The sequence below is a fragment of the Juglans microcarpa x Juglans regia genome, chromosome 6D (genome assembly GCF_004785595.1).
Source record: "Juglans microcarpa x Juglans regia isolate MS1-56 chromosome 6D, Jm3101_v1.0, whole genome shotgun sequence".
NCBI classification, from domain to species: Eukaryota; Viridiplantae; Streptophyta; class Magnoliopsida; order Fagales; family Juglandaceae; genus Juglans; species Juglans microcarpa x Juglans regia.
Genome location: NC_054604.1, coordinates 14,568,254 through 14,592,034, shown reverse-complemented (window position 1 = coordinate 14,592,034; position 23,781 = coordinate 14,568,254). Strand labels below are relative to the sequence as shown.

The 23,781-nt window shown below is 37.5% G+C and overlaps 1 protein-coding gene across 5 annotated transcripts in view; it reads left to right on the top strand.

Annotated features, from left to right (window-relative positions):
• Window positions 1-3,566: 3,566 nt before the first annotated feature.
• Window positions 3,567-23,781, top strand: part of LOC121234206 (protein RRNAD1) — a 52,238-nt gene continuing 32,023 nt past the window's right edge. For 2 of the 5 annotated variants that reach the window (XM_041130051.1, XM_041130055.1), the window contains exons 1-8: window positions 3,567-3,758; window positions 3,843-3,938; window positions 4,179-4,262; window positions 6,195-6,269; window positions 6,413-6,493; window positions 19,247-19,386; window positions 20,008-20,253; window positions 22,322-22,496. In XM_041130051.1, coding sequence (XP_040985985.1) covers window positions 3,594-3,758; window positions 3,843-3,938; window positions 4,179-4,262; window positions 6,195-6,269; window positions 6,413-6,493; window positions 19,247-19,386; window positions 20,008-20,253; window positions 22,322-22,496 — 1,062 coding nt within the window. In that variant the 5' untranslated portion in view covers window positions 3,567-3,593. Of the gene's footprint in view, window positions 3,759-3,842; window positions 3,939-3,974; window positions 4,041-4,178; window positions 4,263-6,194; window positions 6,270-6,412; window positions 6,494-19,246; window positions 19,387-20,007; window positions 20,254-22,321; window positions 22,497-23,781 lie in introns of those variants that run through there. The other 3 variants (XM_041130053.1, XM_041130052.1, XM_041130054.1) reach the window with 3 other exon arrangements.

The following is a 23,781-nucleotide window of genomic DNA, read 5'->3' as shown; positions in this document are numbered from 1 at the left end:
GAACTCACTTGTTTGATAGTTTTGAGTAGTTGCCAGCTTTCCTTTCTCTTCATAGTAATGGGGCTGCCACAAAATCCAATCAGCAGCCACTCATTTCCCACCTCAACTCCCTTCACTAAAAGAGAAATGTGGTGTTGGGTATAAGAGTGCAGTGCTGCCTCAATATCCTCTTTCTAGAGGAAGGCTAACCCTCCACTCAAGCCTTTGTAGTCAATAACAAAGCTATTGTCAAAATTCAAACGTTTTTTGATGGCTTCAATTTTAGTTCTTTTATACTTTGTTTCCATAAGGAAAACAAAGGATGAGAGCTTGTTTAACACCAATTGATGTAGATCATGAATTGTCTTGGGGTTCCCAAGCCCCGAACAGTTCTAGCTAAGGCAACACGTTGGGCTTGGTGGGGCTGTTCAACAGTCTCCACCATTTCTGAATTACTAGAGCCAAAATTGCCATTCCCCTCAGTTCTGACCCTCTTGCTAATGATTTGGCCATTAGTAGTAGAGGTTTGATCTATTACTCTCTTGTTACTAGTTAGTAATCTTAGCCTGCCTCCCAAGCCCAAGGAGAAGCTCTCAAAACAGATGTCTCTGGCCCTCCTCTTCCAGCTGGCAGTTTTTTTGGACTATTCAAGCACTCTAACTTGGTTTGAAATGAATTGATCAATTGAGTGAAACCGGTCCACCAGATCATTCCCCTTAGGTGGTCTATAACCATTGTTGGGGTCGTGTATTGTCTTTTTAGCTGCAGTGTCTCCATTGCTCAACCTTGATTCCATCACTCCAAGCATGTCACGTGCCTCCTCAACTAGGTCTGAGAATGCATTGACTTTCTTGTTCAGCTTTTCTGCACTTTCCTTTTCTAGCTTTGTCTATAACCCTGTAAAATCTCCGAAATCTTGCAACTTTTCCATGCCAGCTACTTTTGCCTTGAGAGAATTAGTTTTCTTAACAGCCATCTAACACCATTCCTTAATTTTCGCTTTACCATTTGGGGCTTCATCCCTGTCCTCCCCTCCCTTCCTCCATGGTTGAGACTCAGTTTGAGCAAACTGGCTAATCCCTTCACCATATCTTTTAAACTATAGCTCATTCTCCCTAACTGTTGGAGCTCTTAACCAAGCACCATATTGAAGCTGACCACCCCCGCTCTGGCCATAAGAACAAGGGTTGTGGGAGTGCTTGATGATGCCACATTTAAAACAGAAAGAAGGCAGCCTCTCATACTTAAGATGCACCCATGATTTCTTGGTTGTTTTGGATTTTTTAGAGTTCTTGGAAATGCTTTGAAATAAGTCAAACCTTGAGATTCAAGAGTTGTATTTTAGTTAAAAAGTTTGAATCTTTTTACTAAAGATTTTTGTGATTATGTGAAGTATAATTTTGTTGGATATTTTAAGCATGTTTTTTAAACTTAAGATATGAGGATCTTTGTTGAAATATTTCAAGTTGATCATGAGTTTTGGAGTTTGATAAAATTACAACAAAAATCAAAGAGAAATGGCATTTGATAGTTTTGGTCGTATGATGTTTCTCATAGTTGTGTTTGGTTTTAAATTTTTCTAAGTTGATAGTTGAGTTTATGACAAAATTTACATGGAGAATTTTAGTGATTTTCGAAGTTAGGATGTGAAATCCTTAAACCATGGGTAAAGTAGTTATTTTTCCACATATAGAGAGTAAAATGGTAATTTTACTCTAAGTTTACATTTCTTCATGTTTCTATTTGTTAGTGATTAAGTTTCCAACATTTAGAACTCCTACTTATAGTTTCTTGTATTTCGTGTTTTGCCTCGTAAAATGTGACGATCATTGTAAGTTAACTCTTAAGTTAATATCAAATTACTGCGTATGTGTGATAGGTAATGGAACTACAGTTACGTATATATGTTATCATATATGTCATACTATGCCATGTCACTCTATGATTATCTATTACATAATTTATTCTGTCATATATTTTTATCTATTACAAATATATCATGTTACATAATGCTATTTGTAATATGTATGTCATGTTACGAAATGTTGTATGTTACATGTTATATCATGTTACAAAATTTTGTATGTTATATATTATGCCATGTTATGAAATATTATACGTTACATGTTATGCCATGTTATGAAATATTGTATGTTACATGTTATGTCATACTACGACATGTTGTCTATTATATGTTACAAAATATTTTCTTGCTCATTGTATATCATGTCTTTCGCCTCACGTTTATGTCATGTTATGTCACGTCAGGGTTTCTATCCTTTTGTTTCATGTCATGTTTCATCTTTAATACAATTTGTGTATCTTAGGAACAACATTTCAAGTTATGTCAAGTCTGTTTACGTCTATCACGACCCTAAATGTTAGGATGAGGTAATATCCTTGTGAAACTCTTTTGTTCGTACTGGAGTGTCTAAATTAGAGTAAAAGTTTTTGGGTTGACAAAGTAACTAATCACTGGAGCGCACCAAGCACTAACGATCATTTGATTTTTTAGAAATTATAATTATATCCTTAAAAGTTTGATAGTTATAATTATCTAAAAGTTGTATGATATTTTTTTCCATTGACACACTTTTTAAAATTTGAATTACATTATGGATTATCTAGAAAAACACGTTTAAGGAAAAATATCAAAATCCTCAAACATGTTTTTTACCTTATTTGAGATTAAAAAGTACTTTAATATGTAATGCCAAAACAATCTGATTTGTCATTAAAGAGTTTTTAAGACTTTTTAATACTTTTTAAGATTCTTAACACAATCCCAAATAGGCCTAACAATTAGTCCACATTTATGTTACCACTTTACAATAAACTAATATTTGTTAAAAATTCAAACATATCAAAATTAAAACAAAAGTCAAAGAAAACTTTAAAAATTTAATTTGTTTCCATTAAGGTGTGGTTTGGATAGTGAGTTGGGATAAGATGAGTTGAGATGAAAGTTGAATAAAATATTGTTAGAATATTATTTTTTAATATTATTATTATTTTGAGATTTAAAAAATTGAATTATTTATTATATTTTGTTTAAAAATTTAGAAAAGTTTATGAGATGAAACACTTCTTTTATTCAAATTAGGCCTAAATTGAATAGAAATTGTATATAAGTTGTCTGCGCAATGCACTAGTATATTAATAGTTATTATATAAAATAAATAAAGTGTTTACATGATATAATTTGAAAAATAAAATATTCAAATAGATAGATAAAACATACTTAATAAAATATTTACATAACATAATTTAATTTTAAAATTTAAATTATACAATTAAATCTTAGCATTTAAACTATATCAATGCCACAAATAGATTATAGGATAACTGGTTATATAACAAGGTAGTGCTACTATGTTGCCCAAGTTTGATTATTGGGTGTATTTTTAATGCAAATTCTACTCTCTTTTTTTCAAATCTCTTTTAAATGTTTTTAAAAAATAAGAAATATCAATACACTTACTTCTTTATCTATTAAGTAAAAAGAAAATTAAAAAATAAAATAAAATATATGAACGGTGAAATTAAGAGAAGAAAATGAGACGACGTTATATCATGTTCCTGTATAATAATCCAACTCACAATAATTGAGACGCATGATCATCGGTTCCCCATCTCAATCGTCTGTGACGACAATGAGCGGGACTTGCAAGTACTCGTGTGACACTGCTACAGACACCCTCCGATGGATCAACGCCATCATCGACTTCCTCAGACCCTATGCCTTCTTGATACACAGTCACGTGGTCAATTTCTTCAAGGTCCCAAAATTTCCTTTTCATTTTCTGGGCGGCCGAACGGGGAGTCATTACCTATAATTGTGACAAAATTGATGATGTTACCAGGATAGACAATGGGAAGCTGTTGATAAAGAATGGATGGATTGCCTGAGGAAGGACCCTGTTGAAAATCTTCTGCTTATTCCTTCTGGAGTGGTCCAGGTTTGCTCTTCTTAATCGCAAATTTTCTTTTAATTGAATCTTGACTGGGTGGCTTCCATAGGAACTATACCCATAGCCTATGCCATTGGTTCTTCGTTGTAGGTCTGATATATTTGCATGCATTCTTAGTTGTCTTCAATGATACGGATTAATTTATTGCCGTTGTATACGCTGTTGGTTACAGCTAGTACCTGTGTTAATATGATAGTGTCATTTGTTCATAACCCACATTGATGGTAGGATCACTGGCCTGTTTCGCTGAAGGATTTTGTACTAAACTTGAGGTCTCTTGTCTTTCCAAGAGAGCCGGCGGACTTGCACATGGTATGGTGTTTTCAACCTGCTGCTGACATCTTACTTTGTGTAAACTTGTATGTATCTCTCTTCTGTATTTGCAATTTATTGGAGATCATGCTGTTTGATAGTTAGAGTCTAGTTGTGCTTCCCATGACAAAGGGTCAAGAACTACATTCAAAGATAAAAATCAACAACAATCATGAAAAATCAGTTGAAAATGGAAAATGATTTGTAGATGGTGAGAGTTTGACAGACCAATGCTAGATACTGACATGTACATCCGATTTTGTAAATCAGATTGATCATATATTTGGTCCTTATCGCCAAACTTCTTTGTACAAAATGACATCTACTCTCATATATGTAAGAGGTGGAGGGTGGGATAATAGGTTCAATCTCATATGGTTAAGTTTGACAATAAAACATTTTTTTATTGTTCCCTTTTTTTTTTTCAAATCTTGTCATACCATTAAGTTATTATGCGTAAAGATTGCTAGTAGTGGTATGGGTCATGGCATAATACTAGTTGTTAGAGCTAAAATTGAAAAAAATGAGTTGTTTCCTACTTTTCAAAGTATTTTGATGATGCCCGAGTATTGATGCTTTTCTATAATTAACTGCTTTGACAAATTCTCTCTTTGGCAAATTAGAAGTAGTATATAGTGTAGTGTAGCATGGCCACACACCCACATAAACTCTCTCTTCCCCTCACTCCCTCCAACCATTCTGCATTTCTAATTTTAACGCTAGTGTCCGGGTCTCTTGTTGTTTAGAAGACGCTTTCATTGGTATGAAATTATTTCAAAACTATAATAGTTTATATATTGTGTCTTTCTCTTAAAATACATGAAGTTCCATCTTGTGAAGTTGAAGTGGTCTAGGTGTGTAAGGAACTGTATGGGAAGAAGAAATGCCCTACTTTATAATAGCCTTTCCCTCTTGGAATGAGTTCATCGTACAAGGTGGTTAGGGTGAGAATATCATTTTTCTTTAGCTGAGCTATTATGGGAAATGGCTTACTCTCATGGGTTCTAGGTTACTATCCTAGCCCAATTTCTTCTCCACTCAATTCTAGACCCAATAATTCAAATCCTAGCATCCCTTAGGGTCCAAATCTCAAACTTCCTATGTGACCTCAATAAAATGGGCTAAAACCTAATAAATATCCAAACCTAGGTTAGCTTCCTAAAATTAAAATCTTATCATGACATGGTTACCAATGGCTAACTAATTAACCAACATAAAATAATAACCAAAGTTCACACATGAAATAATAGCAATCACGGTAATAATGTTAATAATGATCCCCAAATCATATCAGGGGTTACAAATTTATCTTACTTATTCAAAATATACATAAATTACTATTCAACAGGTTGGTTCACAGATTAACAAAGATTTTTAAGCAGTAGGATCTTAGGTATTAGAATACTGGACGTAACACCCCAAGGAAGGCCCAAGCCACATTTGGGCCATACTGTAAGAGGATTAGTCAACGGTATAGATGTCTTTAGAATCATTATAAAGAGCAAGAACTTCTCCGTTCCAAGTAATGTGGGATCCCATTTACCACTTACACTCACTCTGTATGGGGGGGGGGGGGGGGGTAAACACTTGATGTTGAGACAGAGAGAAAACCGCAAATTGTAGAAAGTTTGCTTTTGTTTCTTTAATTTCCTCCACACATTGTATAAAAGACTGTTAATGAAAGCATTATTCATTCTGTGAGAAGTAGAAAAGTTTGCCCATTTTGCTAACATTGTTAAGCTTTTGATACACTTATGTTTCATTGTTTTTTTTTTTTTTTTGTTGGTAATAAAATTATCCTGGAAAGTGCAATTAAACACGTAATTTGAGGGTTATGCTTAATGCTTCAATTTATTGTTGTTCTTTTGCATATTTGTTGTTCCCTTTCATTGTCTTGACACATAACCTAGATAAGCTCTTGATTTCTGGCAGTCATTACCAGACCTGCACATGGTTTCAGTAAATAGCGTTCTTGCTCAGGGCATGAATATGAAGAAAAAACATGAAGTAGGCCACTGATTTACTCAGTTTCTTAATTTCATGTTTCATATTTTATGATTATTCTCACTTTTTCTGTGAATGTGGGTCCTTATATTATTCATGAAATCAACTTTGTTTTTTGATAAGTATGAAATCAACTTTGTTAACAGGTAGAAGTTCTTTCTGCTATTGTTAGTTCAATTGCTGACAGTGTAAGAGCTCATACCATTGTCGATGTTGGTGCTGGCCAGGTGTGCCCTCAATTTCTTCTCTGTCGTTTCCTCTAGAAGTTCTATATTAGACTATCATTATCTTCATGTCATCCTCACTTGTCTACTAGCTCTTTACTTGCATCTTAGAGTCTATAAAGAGAAGAAAATGGGTTTCTTTGCAATCGGATGGTCATCTATTCTTTTACCTGTTATATGTTGATCCTGCATGTTCAACTCATATATACTTCTGAAGAAACTTTGTGTCTGTGTATGCGTATATACATGCTTTGTGCCTCTGTCGATAAATTAAAAAATATTGAACTCTTTAATATCTTTCTTAATTGCCATTGTGCACGTTATGTGTTACACATTTTCTTCTTAACGATGCGCCAGGTTCAAAAGATTCACTTTCATTAAATTATCACTTTTATAAAATTAAAAGAGTTTTCGGAAGCATTTAGAAAATTTCTCAATTCTTTTTCTATCAAAAGTATAAAATAAAACCTCTATACATGATCTAGGCCTCTTACTCTTCTCCTTGAGCCAAGGCACGTCCTGCAGCCTCAAACTTCACTTTAAGCATCACCTGGGACAGTCACACATTTAAAACAAAAATGAGTCGAATACTCAATAAGAACTACTTCATGCTGTAATATATAAGAATAAAGGTTTTCAGCCATGCAGTCACATTCTCATTCATGCACATTTATACATATATATATATAAATTCCTCAGTCATACAGTTCAGTTATACATTAGCATTCAATCACAATCAATCTCATAAAGCCTCATTATGCCTTAACATTATTTACTCTTTAACCTTATGGCCGGTACACATTGTTAACCCTCGTGTAGGGTTAGCTACCCTTGTGGTCATGGCTTTACCCGTGACTAGCAGATAAGAACTTAGCCTCCTCAAGAATGGGTCATCACTAGGTGCACCGCCAGTGATACATTCCATCGTTGTCATCCACCCCAACCTTATGGTAACGTTGTCACTACCACCCTTTACGGATTTGTTGCCAACCTAGAACCTCCAATAGGGACCATGGCCTCACCACTCATGATGGAGAGAACCAATTTGTCGGTATCTCTTCAGGCATCTTGTGATAGCAACAATGGAGCTGTTGAGGAGGTGTGAGATTTGTATGCAGAAGATGGTGTGGAAGAAATTATGGGTTTGCTGTTGGTGCCTTGTGAGGAGGAATATTTACAGCCCGGTGTACAGTTGGGAGCTGAGTTTGGGGAAGATGTTGTCCCTTGTTATCTCTTCCACCGATAAACAATATCACCGATAAACAATATAGCTGGTTCATCATCGGATTGAGTTTTGCAAAAAGTTAATGAGATACAGCAGTATGTGGAGATTACATGTGGAGGATTTGACGACCAATTCACAGCACTGCTCACTACAATCGAGGCAAGTCACTTACTTGAAACAAAATCAAGAGATATAAGAAGAGCAGGGAGTTAAGCGTCTTACTTGGGCAATCAACTATGATGCTAAGGGAGCTAGTCCAAGTCGAGGGAGGACTAGAGGGAGGGTAGGACCAATTGTATTATGAAGCCTTCCTCCGTTCTCGTAGGATCATTCAGATTACGTAGAATAGTCCTCTTTAGCTTCTAAGGGAGTTTCGGGTGGAGTATTATTTATGTGGGAAACAAGGGGTTAGGGTATTTATGGTGACTTGCTTTGCCTTGGGGAGGCACGTTTTGTCCCAATCGGGCTTGGTGTAGATTGGATAGGGTTCTAATTTCTCCCTCTTGGGCGTTGTTCCTTATTATGGGCTTATTGTTCATTAAGGGCTTACTATTATAGGCTAGGTTTTTTCTCTTGTATACATCCAGTGTACTTGGTTACGTCTATTGATATTAATAATTTTTTACTTATAAAAAAAGTATTTTACCTCAAACAGTCAAACATGCATTTCAATACATTTTCCTTTCCTTTCCATTTAGCCTTTCCTTTCTTATATTTTATTCATTTGATATTAGTGATACTATATATATATATACACACACACACACACATAGTCAGACATTTAGTCACTTCCGTTCATGCATCACATGTAATAATGAGGCTATGAGCATAGTTTGTCAATGAATGGCCTATACTCATATATCCTTAAATCATGTATGTATAGCATAGATTGCAAAAATGACAGTTCTGTTTATAATAGGCAGTAAGAAGGGTATGAGCATATTCACTTACCTCGAGCCTTATGCAAAAATCACCTTTATGCAGAAAAACACCTTTCATGCAGTCATATCACGTTCATGTCGCTTGGCACCTACATTTAACTTGTCATTACGTCAATTTCCATTTTAAGGGCACCATTAAATTGAAGAGACTTAGAACTTCACTTAATAAGACTACCCATGAGCTTTGACCCGTGATGTGTTCTCAAATAATTTCCATTTGACCTTGTCAATATTCAAATATCCAACTGGTGTCTCTGCATCAAATCTTTAACCTATTTCAGCTTGTAGTTCATAAATCATTAACCTTGATAAAATAATAGTGACCACCTTTCTTTCGACCTTAAGCTCATAAAATTCATCATAACCATCATTTGGGCGCACATATTCAAACTAGCCGTTAAAACCTCACAATAATTTATGTCCTTAAAATAAATATCCACATGACACCCAAAAATATCCTTTCACCAAAATGACTAAACCCTCATAGTTTTCACGTCCAAACAACTCATCCTAATGGCATAAATCCTAAAATCACATAAACTCCATAAATTGGTCTTATAATATTTCCTATGCAAACTCGCATCGTCCATGTGAACACGAAATCTTGACCCATAAAATACACATGTTAAGTCCATAATATCCACTTATACCCTTTGACCTATGTATTTCTCCTTGCTTTTAAAAGAATAAAACCATGCAACATGAACCAAGTTCACAGAAACCTATCACCTATGACCTACATAGTAGGATTCCTTATGAAGACTTACAGCAGCCTTTAATGTCTGTGGCTATGATGCAGAATTTCTGCTGGGGTCGAGACACAACTCTTTGAACTGTAATATGCATAATTTGGACTTCCTTTCGCAAGTTATGTGCAAATTCATAGTTGACTCTTTGGGCATGATATGATTGTTCTTTTGAATAGATTTTTACATCAAAACTTGAAAGGAGCCAGTATGGACAGCATGTATAGGAATTCAAACAATTATTAAATCCTCGCCTTGTAACTTGTCATTTGTCATTAATCTAGCTTGTAATCATGCTGCAGCATGTATACAGCCTATATAAGCCATATGTTAAGGCTTATATAGGCTGTATACTGGTGAAAGAGCTAAGTGACTGCATATATCCTCTTGAATTCCGAGTTAAAGGATCAAGTTCTTGCACCTTCTTGGGTTGTTATAGGCTCCCAATACAGGAATGCTCAGAAGTAGTCAGATTTGTTGTAAAAGGGAAGAACTTCAAATATTGACTGAATCTTAAAGGAAACTCACATAGGTTGTGATATCCCAGATTGAGTGAGTATAGGTGACGAATGGGATTCCACATTGGTTGGGAGGGAGAAGTTCTTACTTTTATAATATCGCTAGGGGCTCCAATATTACTATTGGCTAGTCCTTTTGAAGTATAACCTAGATGTGGCTTGGGCTTCCCCCATTGGGGTGTTACAAATGGTATCAGAGCCTATCCCAACTATAAATGTGGGACTTGAGCCATGCCACTATAATTGGAATGACCCGGGGAGGATGTTGAAAATTTAAGGAGAGAGATTATGATACCCCATATTGAGGGAGTATAGGCGGTAAATAGGATTCCACATTGCTTGGAAGGGAGAAGTTTTTGCTCTTTATAATGATTCTAAGGGGCTCAGATTGTACCATTGACTAGTCATTTTGGAGTATGGCCCGAATGTGGCTTGAACCTTCCATTGGAGCGTTAAATAGGGTTTTGGATTTGACGTGTTTGGATGTCTAAGGATATAAAGCATGATCAAGATCATACCAGCATGTAGGATTTCAATTTTTGAGTAAATCATTGATGTAAATCTTGAACAGAGTTTACCTTTCAATTAGTGGCAGCAAGGAGAAGAGCAAGAAGTCATCTTCTCAAAGTTATGATTCAAAAAAAGTCTGGACAGAACATAAAAGAGGACAAGCAGATTTGTTTTTTAAGAAATTTGTAGAGAAAACATGATGGAAAAACCATAGAATCTCCTCAAAGTTGTGACAGATCTGATTAATTTCCTGTCACTTTTCCTCTTTTTTTATTTTTTTATTTATTTATGGTGCTCAAAAGTGGGTGCAGATACGGTAAAGGGAAGATTTAAATTATGGAGAGGCTAGGGTTTGACTTTCTTGAAGGAACTCATGTAGGTGCTTGATCAATATTTTTCTGGGCTAGGGCAGTTATTATTTTTGGTTTGAGAAGTGCTAGGTTCACAAACAAATCTCACAAAAGAAAGTTCACAAACTGATGTGTCTTGTTGTGGCACATTAGATTGTAAAAGCTTTTTTTAGCATAAAGTAGATCTAACGTGTCACAACAAGTCACATTAATTTGTTTTTGAGAGAAGCTGAAAGTCTAATCATGCAGTGTTGCTGGGTTCATCTTCAACAGTGGCTTGGGAGGATATTAGAGGATAGCCTACGAGAAGGGAAAAAGGAGGTATACTCGGCAACTAGAGAAGGTTATAGTTGTCTTACTGCTCAACGATGCACAAATCGTAGAGGGAGATACCTTGAAGTCTCTGAGTATAATGAAGGGGGGAGGAGGAATGTTCAATGCATTCCAGAAGGAGATAATGGTTGGGGTTGGAGGAAATTGAGGGAGGTGCTATTAGAAAGTGGTAAGGAGTCCATTAATGCGGGGGTTTTGACTGGTGGAGGTCAGGGGAGTTTTGGGAGGGGGGCGGTGAGACACCAGTCTCGGTCGTATAAGGAGGTGCTGTCATCGACGTTGCCAAATGCAGGGAAGAAAATGGAAGGAGGTGCTGAAGCTTCTGACAGGGGACAAAGGCGTTGGCGTCATGAAGCACCATCAAAACAGTTTGAGTTGAACCACTACCATTGGAATGAAATCTGTGGTGTGTCAGGAGACGTGGGAGGTTAGAAGACTGTTGATGGACATGCAGGGTCAGCTTCGTATCCTACAGAGAGATATGGCTGAGATAGTGGGTTTTGTTGGTCTAATTAAGGAAAGGGAGGGGACGGGTGTTTTAAAAGCAAATAAGAAGTGGGTTGGTAATATGGGTGGATTTAAAAGGAACTCTGGTGAAGGGCCTAGTAAGGCCCAAAAAGAAGCCCATCAGAATAAAAGGGGAAAGGGGGAAGGCTTTTTGGCGTAAGGTTGGTGGGCCTTCGCGGCCCAAAACGTAGAGGAGTTCTTATTTCCCAGAAGGGGCTGGGCCGTCTCAACCCACGGCCCATTACAGTGGACATAAGCCCAGCAAAGACTTAGTCCAGGGAACTGGTTCTCAGCCCAGTGGCGTGAGCCCAAGGGGCTTAGAGGAGCTGCACAGCATCGGGTTCGTGCCGGAAAGCCCACCGACGATGGAGGTGGCACAGACGGTGCCGACGAAGGGTGGGGAGGTCGCCGATGAGTCAATGACGTCGGGGTCTTGTGCACAGAAAGCGTTGGGGGGCTTCGATTCGCGTTTCTCTCCATCGGGGGAGATTCAGACCTCGCCGACAATTGAGGAAGGCTTGGACTTGGCTCCGGCTGAGTCAACACCAGCGTTTTGTGCGCAAAAAGCCCTGGTGGAGTTTGAATCACGCTTCTCTGCGTCGAGGGAGACTCAAATGTCGCCGACAGACGAGGAAGGCTTGGGTTTGGCTCCGGCAAAATTTTTTGTCAAACCTTTTGAGGGTTTTGAGTTGGAGGAAGGGGATGAGGAGTCGGATGACCTTATGCACTCTGTGGAGGATGAATTATTCCTCCCGGAGACTTGCAAATAGTTGGGGCTTGGAGGAGTTTTCTGTGGGGGATGACTTTCAGCCTTTCCAAAGTAACAGAATGGGAAATCCCATCCCATTGAACTGTTGTTTTCCAAACCAAGCTTCAGATTGGGTAATACATAAGGTAAAAGAGATTCAACATTTTGTTGGAATTAATTGTGAGGGGTATGAAGAGCAGTTCATTGCTTTGTTAACTGCTATGGAAGCCGGGGATCAACAAAAAAGGAAGGGGGATTTGAAGAAGAATCGGGAACTTAAAAGGTTGATGTGGTCGATGAACTCGGAGGGTAGCTCCTCTAGGAGCAGGGTGAAAGGGAAAGGGCCGGCTGTTCTTAAATGAAGCCAAAGATTGTGTCTTGGAATGTCCGTGGTCTCAACGAGGTAGAGAAGCGTCTTCGGATCCGGCACCTGCTTCGTGAGTGGAAAGCGAACATTGTGTGTTTACAAGAGACGAAGTTGAAGGTAATCAATAGGAAGATTGGGAGGACTCTTTGGAGTAGTAACTATGTAGATTGGGTGTATTTGGCCTCTTCAGGGGCATTGGGAGGAATTGTAGTAATGTGGGATAGGCGGGTGGTGGAGAAAGTAGAGGACTATATTGGGAGATTTATGGTAGCGTGCTCTTTCAAAAGCGTGCTAGATGGGTTCATGTGGGCATTTGCAAGTGTGTATGGACCCAATTTAGACGTGGATAGAAGATTATTGTGGGATGAGATAGCGGGGGTTCATGGTTGGTGGGAGCTTCCTTGGTGTATTGGGGGTGATTTCAATGTTGTTAGATTCCAAAGTGAGAGTTTTGGAAATAGAAGATTGAGGCCAGCTAGCTTGGAGTTCTCAGAATGTAACTTTGACTTGAACTTGATAGACCTACCACTTGCAGGGGGCCCCGCCACATGGTCAAATAATCAGACCTGGACCCGCTTGGATCGTTTCTTAATTTCACCAGAATGGGAAAGACATTTTCCGGATGTATGGAAAAAGCAGTTGGTACGTTTAGCTTCGGATCATTGGCCTATCTTGCTTGATTGTGGAGGAATTCAGAGTGGTAGACGTTATTTTAAGTTCGAGAACATGTGGTTGAAATCCGAAGGTTTTGTGGAGAGGGTCAAGCAATGGTGGATTTCGTATCAGTTCGAGGGTACACCCAGTTTCATTTTTGCAAATAAGTTGAAAGCCTTAAAAAGAGACCTAAAGGAATGGAATAAACAGTCTTTCGGGAACATAGAGGATAATAAAAATGCCAAGTGGATGGAAATACAAGTGTTAGAAAGACTACAAGAGGGGTGGCCTCTTAATGTGGAAGAGCAAGCTCAGAAAACTTTACTGGTTGCAAATCTTGAGAGGATAATCTTGCAAGAAGAATTGTCTTGGCGTCAAAAGTCAAGGGCACTATGGTTAAAGGAAGGGGATCGGAGCACGAGGTTCTTCCATAGTATTGCAAACTCTCATAGAAGAAATAATAACATTGAGGTGCTGAAAATTGAGGGGGTGGAATGCAGAGAAGAAGAGGCTTTTAAAGTTCATGTGGTTGATTTCTTTGAGAAGCTCCTTACGGAGCAGGTGGGGTGGAGGCCTACTCTAGATGGTTTGGTTTTTAACTTTATTGAACCGGGGGATGGTGCCAGGATGGAGAGGGCTTTCGAGGAAGAAGAGGTTTTTGATGTGGTCAGGAAAATGGTAAAAGACAAGGCTCCTGGTCTTGATGGTTTCTCTATAGGCTTTTTCCAAGAATGCTGGGAGGTGATTAAAGAAGACCTCATGAAGGTGTTTCAGGAGTTATTCTCGTTTGGGAAGTTTGAGAAAAGTCTTAACTCCACTTTCATTGCTTTAATACCGAAGAAGGCTGGGGCTATTGAGATCACAGATTTTCAGCCTATTAGCTTAGTGAATGGAGTTTACAAGATTATTTCGAAAGTGCTTGCTAATCGCTTAAGTGAGGTGTTGGGAAAGATTGTGACTAAGCCTCAAAGTGCTTTTGTTAAGGGTAGACAGATCCTTGATGCAGTTCTAATTGCCAATGAATGCTTGGACAATAGATTGAAGGCTGGCAACCCAGGAATTATGTGTAAGTTGGATATGGAGAAGGCATATGACCATGTAAACTGGGATTTCCTTCTATACCTACTGGGTAGGTGCGGTTTTGGTGAAAGGTGGAGGTCTTGGATTAGTTGGTGTATATCTACTGTAAGGTTCTCGGTGTTGATCAATGGCAGCCCCGAGGGTTTCTTCCAGAGTTCTCGTGGTTTGAGACAAGGGGATCCGTTGTCTCCGTTACTTTTTGTTATTGTTATGGAAGCACTAAGCAGGATGATTGCGGCGTTGTTGGCTAATGGGTTTGTTAGTGGTTTCCAAATTGGATCTCCGAGCAGGGGTTTTACCTCTATTTCTCATTTGCTGTTTGCAGATGACACACTTATTATGTGCGAAGCTGATCGAGACCAGTTGCGGGCAGTGAAGGCATGTTTGCTTTGTTTTGAAGCAGTGTCTGGTTTAAAAGTGAACTATGATAAATCCGAGTTGGTGCCGATTGGAGAGGTTCAGAATATTAGGGAATTGGCGGACACATTGGGTTGCAAGATAGCATCTCTTCCGATGACTTACCTGGGATTACCGTTGGGTATAGCTTCGAGGGCATGCTCGATCTGGGATACAGTGATTGAAAAAGTAGAGAGGAGACTAGCAGGGTGGAAGAGAATGTACTTGTCAAAAGGAGGCTGGATTACATTGATTAAAAGTACACTTTCTAATCTACCCACATATTTCTTATCATTATTCCCTATACCGGCAAGCGTGGCGGGTCGTCTTGAAAAGTTACAAAGAGATTTTCTGTGGGGTGGCTTAGGAGAAGAGTTTAAATTTTATCTTGTCAGGTGGGAGATGGTGTGCCGTCCTATCTCAAGTGGAGGCTTGGGTATTAGAAACTTAAGGTTGTTTAATCGGGCACTCATTGACAAATGGTTGTGGCAATATACCAAGGAACCAGCAGCCTTATGGAAAATTGTGATTGTGAATAAATATGGTGGTTTAGGGGAGGGTTGGTGCACTAGAGAAGTTAGAGGGGCACATGGTATGGGGTTATGGAAGCATATTAGAAAAGGGTGGGAGGTCTTTCATTAACATACTAGGTTCTAGTTGGGTACAGGCTCAAGGATTAGATTTTGGAAGGATGTTTGGTGTGGCAACGGTGCTCTCCAAGACTTGTTTCCTTTACTTTTCCTGATAGCAAGTGCCAAAGATGTCACAGTGGCGGAAGTTATGGGCATCTCAGAAGGGGGTATTCACTGGAATATCAACTTTAACCGGGCGGCACAGGATTGGGAGATAGAGAGTTTTGCAAATTTCTATAGTCTCTTGTATTCGTGTCGTCCAAGTATTCAACATGAAGATGGCCTGTGGTGGAGTCCTGCAGGGAGAGGGGTTTTCACTATTAGGTCCTTTTATAAGGTCCTCACACAAACGCCGGGGATACAGTTTCCCTGGAGAAGGATCTGGCGACACAAGGCGCCTCCTAAAGCGTCTTTCTTTGTGTGGACAGCGTCACTAGGCAAGATTCTTACTACAGATAATCTGAGAAAGAGGAGGATAATCATTGCAGACTAGTGTTGTATGTGTGAAAAAGGAGGTGAGTCGGTGAACCATTTACTGGTACATTGTGATGTAGCCAGGACTCTTTGGAATGAGGTGTTTAAAAGGATGGAACTAGCATGGGTTATGTCGGAATCTGTAGTGGATATATTGGTGTGTTGGACCTCTATCCGAGGTGTGTATCAGATCAAAGTGATTTGGAAGATGATCCCTATCTATATTATGTGGTGCTTGTGGCAGGAGAGAAATGAGATGATGTTTGAAGTCAGAGAGATCTATGGAGGAGCTAAAAGTTTTCTTTTTCAGAACGCTTTGTACTTGGGCCATTGCTGTGGACTTTAATGGCATGGACCTTCATGATTTCTTAGTTTCTAATGTGCCTACGTAAATAGGACATACTTACTTTGTAATTGGCAGTTGTTGCCCATTCTTGGATTAATAATAATTATTTTACTTATAAAAAAAAATTTTGTTTTTGTGAGAGATCTTTTGAACCAAACAGGCTTCAGGTTCCCTTTAATAAGGTTGGAAAGGGTAGGGAAAAAGGTTTCACGAAAATTGGTATTTCTAGGGCACACAGCCTCATGTAAAAGACTCCTGGGAGCTTAATGCTTCCTTTGGGCAACCCTTATTCTCTCTTACTTTGCACTTATTTTCCTCACACGATGTAGTTTTACCGATTTCTTAAAACCAATGAACAAAACACTAGGAATCTATTGACATCCACGTCAGAAAATTACGTTCTAAAATACTGAACCCTAGTTTACCAAAATAAAAGCCCTAGGTTTTCCCAGTGTGACGACAATACAGGTTAATTTTTGTGAAAGTAGCATGGTTTATCTGCTTACCTTGTGATGTGGGTTACCAACTTTGGCGTCCAACTCCTACACTTGCTGCTTTTAAATTTGAATTATCCTTTAGGTTAGTAACAAATGCATGTCATGCAAACACTAATGGCCAATTTCAAGAATTTTAGAATAGAGTTACGAACTTCATCAATGCTTGGGTAAAACCAAATAACAAAACACAGGACCTAAAGTAATCAAAACACTATACAGATGGTATACTATCAGAAGCTAAGAATCAAGGGTTAGCTAACATAAGCCCAAAACATTTAAATATATTAGAAACTGGTCAACATAAAAATCTGTGTATTGGAGACAATTTTCACGTTTAACAGAAGACTTGCTTGACTCTTACTGGGCACTCACAGTCCACTTGATGAAATTCAGACAGACGTTGCTTGGCCTTCATTTGAATGAACACAGTATTTTCAGAAATTTTCATAGACATCGCAACATTGCTTTTAACCCTAAAAAACTTCTTACACAATCCTCCTAAAAAATTCTCACGCTAGAGGTTATTAGCATATCACTTTAGTATTTCTCAAACCATGAGCATTGAAAGTTAAAATTGGGCAATTTCATCAACCAACTTGCATGCTATAGTTATACTTTAACATCTGTAAACTTGAATACATCACAATACTATTGATATCTGTCCATGATCATAGAACGCCATAAATAAGCATGTAATTGGATCAAATAATTACAACTCAATAGAAACTGTCTAATCCAATTATACCATCACATCTCATATCCTAATAAAATATTTGAACACGGATTTTCAAATTCATGCTACAATTCCCGTTTTCCATTTAACATGTAAATTTCAAGCACAGACTCAAGGTTGTTCCACATAAGGATTAACACATGCTGTCCAATCTCAACTTCACATTTCATCAAGCTATAGGTCACCGTTATACATACTGAGCAGATTTGCTCAGTTGAATTGTGATGCTTAGCATACATTATAATCTCTACTTGCTATAAACTTATCATTCACCAAGCCTGCATGTAGCTCGCTTATTTCAAGATAGAGGTTTATAATACCAGATTATTGACATATCTAAAATTTCATAACTTCTAAGACCACAATTCAAAGTTACGATGTTTTACAAGTATCCAATGATTTGTGGCTTCCTATAATATCATTATATCCATACGAACAATGTAGGATTGATTGAGCTCAAGATTTGAAATTCTTGGGTCTTGCTTGGCATTTGCTTGACTCTTACTTGCGTGATCATGTGACATGTCCAATGGAAACTTCAGTTTGATTAGTTGTGTGGCAAACATTCATAATGCTATCACAGAAACTTCACATGACATTCGTGCGACATTAGCTTGAGCAAACTGGTTGAATGCGTTCAAGTTTAAAACCTCTCACAACTTTTTGTTTGACTCTTTCTCAAGTGAACCAGTTAATCACTTTTGAGGTCCATTGAATCCCTAATTATCAAGACCACACTTCATGGTTTGAAAAGTATTAACTTTTGGCTAGCACATCTTTAATATTGTTCAAATTCAACCCCTAGGGGTGGCTTAAGTGGTAAAAACCTTGGTCTTGATGGTATACTCTCTCAAGATCTAAGGTCCGAACCATTGGGTGCAAACAATTTCTAGGGGCTATTGAACTAAGGGAATTTCTCCTTGCATTACTGGAGGTGCATTTGCGGGAAACTCTTTGCCAAGGGCCTATGGACCCCCAGGGTTAGTCAAGACTTCGTTTCGGACACCCAATGCCAATAAAAAAATATTGTTCAAACTCTCGCACTTTGAAAACCTTGTCCGTTGTACGATTCATGCTTTTCCTGTTTACAATATGTTTTTAATTTATTATTTTCATGTGAATTTTCATCTTCACCATAGCTTCAGTTCTTGTACATGAGTGATGCTTGGTCTCATCCTTCATAAATGAATGTGAAAGGAGAAGAGAGCTTTTGTGAAGAGGTAATACATAAGAATATGAATCTGTGGGGTAGAAAGAGCCAGTTGCATGCAAGTGGCCACTCAGCGCAAGATACACATGATGGTATTTGGGAGGGATGTGCAAAGAATTGTGGCGTGATTCCAGTATATAATGTCTGACTAGTTTGAGATCTTTGCTTAACTGTAGCTAACTTATTCTTGCTGTACCACTTGCTCATGAAGCCAATATAGATTGGCTAATGTAAGAAGTTGATATATAGACCGTATTCTTTCCTGATGATTTATTTGTATGAGAGTTCTGCTGAGGTTTTAAACCTGTTGTAGAATGTTTTTATGAACCTTAACATCTTCCCATCAAGGCTCAAGAGAGTTTTGATATCTCATAAATATAAGAAAAGTCAAGTCAATCATATGCCGGGTTCAGTCATAATCTCATCAATCATATGGTTCTTTTTCATTAATCCTGTATTTCAGCATCCATGATTATAATCTTCTTGTAGGGTTATCTTGCACAAGTATTATCCTTTCAGTATCAACACTCTGTGATTGCGATTGATGCATCTTCTCACCATGGAAGGGTCACAGATGCACGTGCAGAGCGAATAAAGAAGCATTATGCAGCTCAAATGCGTAAATCTAAGTATGGGATACACAAATTCTTTTCCTTTGAATTCCCTTTTGACTTTATTTATGCTATTGCTATATCTTTTTTGTTTTCTTATTTGCTTTTATTTGTTGCTTCTTGCAATTGGTAAATCTATGGCACCTTCCAGGTAGTACAGAGGCCTCAATGCATGTCCCATGTTAAGAAATTGAAACTTCAGTTGATGTCTCCTGCTGTGGATTTTGTGCCTTGATGAACTAGTAATTCAGTCTATGGACTTACATATTTAGCAGTTAGCAGTATTTCTTCTACCATAAATGAGAAATAATTGCTACTGTTTTTTAATATAATGCCATCTGTCAATCATTGAGTGTTGTTAAAAAGCAAGCAGGTGTAAAAAACATTCTTTGGCTTATTAATTTACCCCCTCACTTATTATCTCTTTGACCATGAAAGTAGGTTGTAGTTTAGGAAATGCTATCATTTGTTAATGGAAGTGGGCAATCTCTCTCTCTCTCTCTCTCTCTCTACTTATTGCACAAAATCTCTTAGATGTCTAGCTTGGTGATGCTAATTTGCTATTGTAATTGGGATTTCAGTTTGCTTGCCTTTCACTTCCTGACAAGCCCCCCCTTTTTTATAAAACTTGTTTGTTAGATCAGGAAACTGGAGGTTCAATGTGCCCAAGATAGTCACATGTCGTGTAATTTCCGTTGACATGTTGAAAACATTGACGGGCATGTCTCTTCATAAAGGCGATGCTGAACACCTTGGATTTTTTGAAGAAGATAACACAAAACTTATAGAAGAAAAACCAAAATCTCAATGTGTTGCAGACAGTGGTACTTCATTGGTACTTGCAGGACTTCATGCTTGCGGTGATCTATCAGTAACAATGCTTAAGTGAGTGTCAAAACTTTTACACTCTATCCTTTTACATTTTGATTTCATTGCACATTGTGTTTGCTCCAATAAACTTGGGGGATTATGAATTTTTTTTTTTTTTTTTTTTTTTTTTTTTTTTTTTTTTTTTTTTTTTTTAACGCAAAAGGTGTAGTCCAAGTGCATAGGATGTATACTAGAGGGGCAGCTGATTAGAAATGGAAAAATATGCTAGGAAATCTTGACAACTTAGCCAGCTGAAAGGGCAGGTAATAGCTGACTTCATAGCTGAATTCACTGGAAGTGAGTGTGAGGAACTAGCACTTGTGGCGGAAGTAGACAATTGGGTGATCTATGTAGATGGGTCATCAAATCAGGCAATGGGGGGTGCAGTAGGTCACAATGGATGAAACTTGAGTATTCAGTGAGGTCACCTATATGGGAGGTGGCCTTCAGGCTCTTTACCCACACATCATCTACGTACACTTTCATATTATTGCCAATCTGCTCTGTGAACATCAAATTCGCCAGCCTTTGATAAGTGGCTCCGTCATTCTTAAATCGAAATGGAATAGGCCATTTCAAGTTCTAATGTGCAAAGGACCCATAGCTTGAGATGACAAGTTACAAAAATTAGTGTTTATATAAAAGCAATTTTAATCGGAGCTTGAAAAAGTGGTTCAATTCAAGCCAATTCAAATTGAATTGGTCAAAAACTGAATCGATGTTTTTGAACTTTTTGAATCGTTCACCAAAACACTTCAATTGACCTATTTAGGTCGATTCAGACCAATTCTATCTGATTTTAAATTGATTTGAGGATATTCCATCCGATTGAAACTGTAGTTACTTTTTAAGTTTTTAAGTTATATCTGATAATTGTGGTTTTTTTCTAGTACAAAAATATAATAGAACTAAACTTATATTAACTTTTCTTATCATTGTATTCTAGGGGTGGGCAGTGGGGCCCCGCCCCCCGCTACCCTGCCCCCACATGGGCTAGCAGGCTACTCTGCACCTCCCATGTGGGGGCAGGGGGCAGGGGGCAGGTTGACCCCAGCGGGGCCCTGCTCCACACCCCTCCCATATTTAATATAAAAAATTATATTTTTAATATTTATATAAATAATTTATAGAAATATATTGTGTATATATATATACAATTTGTTAAAAACTTAAAGTTGAATTCAAGTTAATGAATTGTCTTGGTCTCCTAGACCAACCTTTATATAGGATGCCAAGGCAATACAATAGTCATACTTAAACAATATGGGACGGGATGCGGTTTCAACCCCACCTCCCAGTTCCGGGGGGGTGCGGGGGTGGGTCCACCCCGCCCCGCACCATGCGGGTAGCATCCCTATTGTATTCATTCAGAATGGTAGAAAAATTGAAATATAAAACATGTAGTTCTTTATTTTCTTTAGTTGAACAGAAAAAATTAGGAGATGAATGAGTATTTTGCATTAAATTTGTGATTGTGCATAAAATACTAACTTTTCCATGTGTTTATAACTTAATAGTCTTTACTTCTATGTATATGAGGCAAAAAAAAAGTGGACAATTGAGATGAAATACGTACAATTGAGATGAAATACGTGAATTGCATGTTTATTGTAACTATTTGGGTTCATATCATATTTTTTACTGAAACTAGTCAATAAATTTATATTTTATATTCTTTTATACATGATATTAAATGCTTGAATTGCATTATATATGATTTTTAATGTTTTTATTAAGAAATAAAATAGCAAATTCAAAATTGTCATGAATAGTCCGATTTGGTTTGTTGAATCGCCCAATAAATTGAATTGGTTTGCACCTGATTTTGAACCCGATTCCGATTATTCAAGTCTTGATATTAATGGCATTGATATGTGTCAGGATTGAAGTACTACATCATCCATACTCCTAAAGTACCTAATAGTTTTCCTCTCGCAAGTGTAAAATAAAATTGGATATACCATGAAAATGTAAATTACTCAAGGAACTGCAATACATAATGTTAAAACACTAAAACTTGTCAACTAAAATAAATTACTTTTCAGGGTCTGATAAAAAGGAATGTTTATCTTTTTTGGATCAGGGCCTTTTTGGAGTGCAAAGAAGCTAAAGCTGTTGTTAGCATTGGGTGTTGTTACAACTTATTGTCCGAAGAAGGTGCTGACAATATTGAAACCCACTGTGGATTTCCTATGAGTAGTGGTGTTAAGTCAGTTGGCTTTCCACTTGGAAAGAGTTCTCGTGATCTTGCTTGCCAGGTATAAGCATATCTTGCTTTTCTTGTTTTTTCTCAATACTAAAGCAACATCATAAGAATTTTATATGCATGAATCCATTTTTCTTTTGTAAAACTAACTTGAATCACTTTTGTGTTACATTTGTGGATGGTCATTCCTATCTAACATGATTATCAAACCCAATGAATAAGTGATAAATTGGGGTTTATCAGGACCAATGTTGCGAATTTCCGGAATATAATGGGATCTTCGTAAAGTTGGTCATTATGAGTGTTATGACAATTGGGAAGTCCAATGGGAAAAAGAAGGGGAATCATTTGCTCACTATGAGTTAAAACCCAATTGGGTAGCAAAATTTCAATTCTAAGTTATGATAATGCCAAAGAGTATGGGTCTCTTTCTTTTTTCAACCGATATGTATGAGAAAGACTCTTCATCAAACATCTCATGTTCACACGCCACAACAAAATGGTTTTGCTGAACTGAAGAATTGCTTATTGAACTTTGATATTTCAAATGCATGTCCCCAAACATTTGTTAAATGTGGTATGAAGTTGTTACTGCATTTTTTTTAATTAATCAGATGCCTTCCTTGTACTTGACGGGCCATTTTTTCACTCTTACTTCCTACTACTTCAATCTTCTCTATACACTAATATTTTTAGATGTATCTGGTTTGTGCATGATCTTGGTCCCTGATTGACAAGCTCAATCCTCATGCTATTAAATGCTTCTTCCTTGGTTACTCTCACACTCAAAATGGTGTCGCTACTACAGTTTTTCTTTGGATGATATTTCTTTAGTGTGGACGCCACATTTTTTATTCCACACCATATTTTTCCGCCATTCGCTGGAATGGTTGCAATATTGATTCCATTCAATTTCCTCTTTTGAATTTATTTCAATCTCAAAGCATTGGTGCTCTAAAAATGTAAACGTCCGTCCTATTGGGAGTGATACAGACAATTATTTTAGAAACATGAGGGACCGGATGATACTAACTTGTTAAAATATTTCTTTCTTTTTCTCGTGCCCCAGGTATAGAAGATTTCATAAATAAAACTAATACATACTTTAAAATTAAAAGTGTGCGCAAGCATTTGTTAAAAACTTAATTAACAAAATAATTATTTTACAAATTTATGAAAGTGTGCCCGTCTCTGTCCCTTCTCCCTTGGCCAAGTCCTGTACTGCAGCTTCGTCTACAATTTTAACTTGGGACATTCACACATTAAAATGAAATGAGTTGAATTAGTAAGTATTACTTCATATCGTAAACATATAAACATAGTTTTCTAGTTTTACA